Below are 5,294 nucleotides of genomic sequence, written 5' to 3'. Positions count from 1 at the left end.
CACACACTGAGGTCTCACAACCTCGCCAACCAAACAACCACCACACACATCATCAACATGCCATCAAAATACTTGACAACGCTTCCTCCCTGCCCGGGCCCACCACCAAACCGACCTCTTCCCCCGCTACCCTCATAACGCACAACACACACTTGAGCGGCAAAAGGACTGAGTGCGACATCGACACCCTCTTCACCGTCGAGTCGAGAGGCAGCAGGAGAGCAGAATACCCAACACATGTACGATTACGAACACCGATACGAAATGATACCGAAGCCGCGACTTCAACTTGCAAGGATTTGCGAGATGGGATGGGAGAGGGTTTCGATTCTGCCGACTTGTTAGAGTCGACATAACTCGTTGTACGAGATTCTATTCTATGGAGAGAAGTTTGAGGAGAAGGGACGGGTATGGTAGTAGCTTAGACAGCGAAACAACCCGGTTCAATTCAATGATGAAGTTTGTTCACTACAATATTGAACCTGCGCATTCTCTTCCGTGACAGTCCCGCAAGATGTATAACAAATCATCACCAACACAACCTTACCTACCCACCACTGTCATTCTGCATCCTCCGCCGTACATAATTTACAGCGCCTTTCCTTGACAACTCCACAGGGAGCGCGTGTGAAGCCATCACCCAATACTGTCTTGCACCCTACCCACGATCTTCATGCCAGATCTTCTGCCGTACAGACAGCATACCGCTTTTTGTGACAGCTTCGCATGCAATGCGTATCAAGTGACTTCCCATACAGCCTTACTTCCCACACCTACCCTGTCAGATCCGCAGGCGCACATGCCACATGCGCGATGATCTACTCCAGTATGTCGTGCAGCCTCGCCCCACTCCTACCTTCGGCTTATCAGATCTTTTAGCCTCTAGGTCACCGATCCAAGAGATCAGCGTTGTGAACACCCTCCAACGGACCGGGACGTGTATCTTGGTATACTACGGCTATCCAGCTGGAGTAATATTAACCGACGGAAGCATGTAGCCTACGAAGGAAGGAAGCTGTGGGGGAAAGAAGGAATGTGAGAAGTGATCACATGCGGATGTTACTGTTTCCCATTTCGAATACCATGGCAATTTTCCTAGCTGGCTCTTAGTTTCCGTCTTCACCGATGGGAGTGAGCGATCTAGGAGCGAAGGAAGAGAAGAAGTAATGTTGGAAGTGATCACATGCGGATTTTGCTAGTACTGTTTCATCTACTACTCCAACTACCTTCACCAATTGAAGCATGAAGGGGAAAAGAACTGGTCAGCCTGTTCATATGCAGATGTTACCATTCCCGTTTCAATCACCATGCCGAAAGCGGCATGTTCATCGGCAGGATCAGGCAGTCTGCTAACGAAAGGACGAGAAATGTCGCCTCCCCCACCGCCCCTCCCCCGCCCAGTCAAAGAAGCAAACCTGAGGGAGCGCATGCAGATGGTACTATTCCTATTTCAGCCTACTATACTAACTGTCTTGACTTCGTCTTACTTTCCCCATGTTCACCGGTGGAAACATACAGTCTAAGCAGGGACGAGAAGAAGGAATGGTCAAAGCGGTCACATGCGAATGTCGTGATTGCCATGTCGATCATCTACCACACCTAAAGAGCGTCTCGGCATGCTGGCGCAGACGAAGCTATTCCCAGATGATCATCCACACCAACTACCCCAGCCTCGTCTTGCTTTCTCATGTTCACCGGTGGAAGCAAGCAGCCTATGAACGAAGGATGGGAAGAAGGAACATCCAATTGATCATCTGCAGATCCATATATGCCACTACTTCCATCTACCACTCCCCGCCTACCCCAAACACACATCTACTTGCCCCCAGGAAATATGAGACCGTTATCATGTCTCACCTTCTCCATAACCGCCAACGTATCTCTACTGTGCTGCTCCAACCTCTTCAACGCAGCCTCATCCTTTTCTTCAATACACCTCGCAAACTCCCTCGCCTCCTCCGCCAAGTTTAACTTCTCAGGCTCCTTCACTCCCGCCACATCCTCTCTCGTCTTCTTCTTCGGGTCCCAGAAGGTAATCTTGTTGATATCCGTAATAGTGGGTACAATCAGCGTGCCCTTCTCCCCGTAAATCTCAGACGGGGCGTCGGAGTTGTAGATCTTGCTGTGGCAGAGATGCACTGTGAAAGTGGGGTATGCGAGGATGAGGCGGCCGCCGCCGTCCGCGCCTGTGGCGATCTTCACGGGGAAATATTGCGATGAGGTGGGTGCGCCGAAGAGGTCGATGGCGGCTGCGACGCAGTACACGCCCAAGTCTACGAGCGCACCACCGCCCATCTCCAGGTTGAAGATGTTGGGGACTTCGCCTTGGAGTACTTTTTCGTAACGGCTGCTATACTGCGCAAAGGTAATGGATGCGCCGTATAGCGGACCCAGGTCTGAGATCTTGGATTTCAGCAACTTGAAGTTTGCTTCTTGAATGTGACGGAAGGCTTCAACCAGAACAACCTTCTTCGACTTTGCTAGTGCAAAGAGCTCGTCGAGTTCGGCGACGGTGCTGCACGATGGCTTCTCGAGGATTACATTTTTGCCCGCGTTGAGGAGCTGCTTGGCTTGCTCGTAGTGTAGGATGTTGGGGCTGGCGATGTAGACCGTGTCGATCTTATCTTGGGCAAATGCATTCAGGTCGGTGTATGTGGTGATTAGCTTGTCGGAGTATTTGGATGCGAACTCTTTCGCGGTCTCTTCCTTCCGTGAGTAGACGGCGGAGAGGCTGTATTTGCCTGTTGCGTGCGCAGCTTCCACGAAGGAGTGCGTGATCCAATTGGTTCCGATGATTCCGAGATTGATCATGTTGGCGGTGTCTGTTTGATGGATGGTTTGAGTATTCGTTTTGAGAAGGAACTGACCTGGTATAAATACGTCGCTCGCGTCGAGGGGCAGTCGCGTTCAACCCCACTAGGAAGCTTCAGCTCCAAGCTGTTAGTGTGATGTCATTGGCCGACTGTTCCGACTACCCAAAGCGGCAGTAGTTGGCAAAACTAGACACTAGGGGCAAAGGTCAACAGATGAGTAAACAGTATGCTGGATCAAATCGGTATTGTATTGCAGGTTACTATATGCAGTCATACTATAGGATAGCCTCGGTGCTGCTGTGCAAAACTATAGTTCCTGAAGAGGGTATCATGCTGCGACCATGTGTCGTGTCGTTGAAATGTATCATACCATATGCGTGAAAGAGACGTGCATCTTCGTCCCATCCATGAGCATTGTTCCGAGCCGTGTTGGATGACGATCATAATGTGAGAAGGAAAAGGTGCAGGACCAACCGTACGCCGAAATCAAACCCCAAAACTCCGTACGCTCAAAGTCGCATACTTGAAAATGCAATGACGCTGAAAGTACTAGAAGGGAAGTACTCATGTGTCGTTTATTCAGTCCTCCCATATAGTGTCCAGGTCCAGGTCGACGCGTCGTTCAGCTCCGCAGACACTCCATCTCTTCCGTGAGTCGCGCTTGCCGAAGCCGAGACTGCGCCCACGACTTTCGGGCACATCTAGGCTGGACCTCCTGGCATCTCCGCCGTCCTCACGGTCCGCCGCAGCCTTGAGCCGCCGTAGGCGATCAGCCTCTATGGCTTCTTCTTCTGCGTCTGGGCTGTCTTCGATGGTCTCGAGAGACGAGATGGAAGGGCTGCGGGAGCGCATCGAGGTCGGGGTGGATGGCACGGACGAAGAGGCATGGGACATGGGGTAGTTCTCGTTGAACCTGGAAGGTGCGAGGAGCGGTGAGGAGGCAGTGGAGGTGGGCGTGCTGACAGAGGGGGTGCTCGTGGGTGGTGCGCCAAAGGGTACGGTAACCTGGTATAGCGGTGAAGCTGGTCGGCGTCGCCGGGAGAGCGAGCCTGTGCTGCTGTGGAGGCTCGACACGGTGGTGCCAACGCGCGGCGTGAGTTCCAGTTCGGCGTCCTCTGATATGTCGCACACGCTCGGTACGCCCTCGAAAGAGCCGATGGAGGCTGGACGAATACCCGAGCCGTACCGCTCCATAGTTCCTACTGAGTGCGGCCGTGGCTCCAGTGCCCGTGGGCTGCGGGTCCGCTTGGGGGAGCGCAGAGGAGAAGCCGGGCGGACGAGCGGCATCGGGCCAGGCGAGAGCATCAGATTGCCAGAGGGTTGCATGACTGTAGGCAGCGAATGGGCCCGTGTCATAGGCGGCGCATTCGGCAACGCAGACCCGCTCTGGGAGCGGAGGTGAGAGCGCGAGTAGGGCGAGCGGTTCCGTGGCCGGGTGGTGAGGGCTGCCAGAGACGTGAGCGTGTCAGGCTGGGGGTCTGTCTGGGAGCGCGGTGTAGAGGGCCGGCGCGAGGTCATGCTGTCGTCGGACGCGTTGCTGAGCTGGCGGGCGAGCGTGTTGCTTTCTCCCATGGCGGCGGCAGAGGGCGGGCTGGAGCGTGAGCAGGATGCGTCTTCTGCAGCGGGCTTTGTAGGAGCCGGTGCCTTCTTCGGGCTCTTGAGAGGTATCGGGCCTGTATGGGCGCTCGTGGTGGGCATGGACTTCAGGCGTTGGACAAGATCGTCGTGCTGCAGATCCTCATTCACATTCAGCGGCGGCGAGAGATTTGAGGCAGTCATGGCGGCGGGCAGCGAGTATACATAGTCTGCGCTCACGCCTAGAGAGTATGGACTGGAGAGGCCGAGGTGGAGCTAGGAAGCGCAGGGGAATAGCGTGGTGCCCGTGTTGCTCTGGGCGGTGGACGCACGCTGGACCTTGCAGCGTTTCAGCCGCCGGAAACTGACTTTGAGCGCGCGCTGACTGGCTGGCGGCGGCCAAGGTGTGCAGCGACAAATAAGAGCGACAGATAGTGTGCGAGGACGACTCTGTTGGAGCCCGGAGAGTCAGAGCAGTGCACGAGGACGGTCACGATGCTGCTGCCCTGCGACGACAGAGGAGGGAGGGGCCGCGACGTTGGTAGTACTTGGTACCTGCCGCCGAGATTGCCGCTATCGATCTGGGGCAGTCGCGACCGCCTCCATAGGCAAGGGCTCCCAACAATGCCGCCACCCTGCCATGCAAACAATACAATGTCCTCTGTTTGCTGCACAGCCGCCCCATTGACACTCCCTACACATTAAACTGTCATCACCACGCCCGGCACCGTCGCTCGCCACACCTCTCTCCAGCCGCCATGTTCCCTGATCAGCGCCGGACAGGACTCTAACGGACCCTGAAATTGCCTGCAGCTGACTAGCGCAACGTCTCCACCGCCCAAGACGACAGGCACAATCCAATCACGGCCGGTTCTCGTAAATTAAGACGCTACCCGGGGCCGAATT

General features: G+C 55.1%; 2 protein-coding genes across 2 annotated transcripts; both read right to left on the bottom strand.

Annotated features, from left to right (window-relative positions):
* Positions 1–1,815: 1,815 nt before the first annotated feature.
* On the bottom strand, positions 1,816–2,811 carry J4E86_001061 (uncharacterized protein; the record flags this gene model as incomplete). Its single annotated transcript, XM_051441633.1, has 1 exon — positions 1,816–2,811. One exon carries the CDS (start codon positions 2,809–2,811, stop codon positions 1,816–1,818), a length of 996 nt encoding a protein of 331 aa, XP_051307804.1.
* A 581-nt stretch (positions 2,812–3,392) lies between these two features.
* On the bottom strand, positions 3,393–4,592 carry J4E86_001060 (uncharacterized protein; the record flags this gene model as incomplete). Its single annotated transcript, XM_051441632.1, has 1 exon — positions 3,393–4,592. The coding sequence occupies one exon, from the start codon at positions 4,590–4,592 to the stop codon at positions 3,393–3,395; it is 1,200 nt and encodes a 399-aa protein (XP_051307803.1).
* Between the last annotated feature and the right edge of the window lie 702 nt (positions 4,593–5,294).

Source organism: Alternaria arbusti (assembly GCF_024043155.1).
Source record: "Alternaria arbusti strain BMP 1465 chromosome Unknown scaffold_1, whole genome shotgun sequence".
NCBI classification, from domain to species: Eukaryota; Fungi; Ascomycota; class Dothideomycetes; order Pleosporales; family Pleosporaceae; genus Alternaria; species Alternaria arbusti.
The sequence above is the reverse complement of the archived record's forward strand: the minus strand, read 5'-3'. Positions and strand labels throughout refer to the sequence as shown.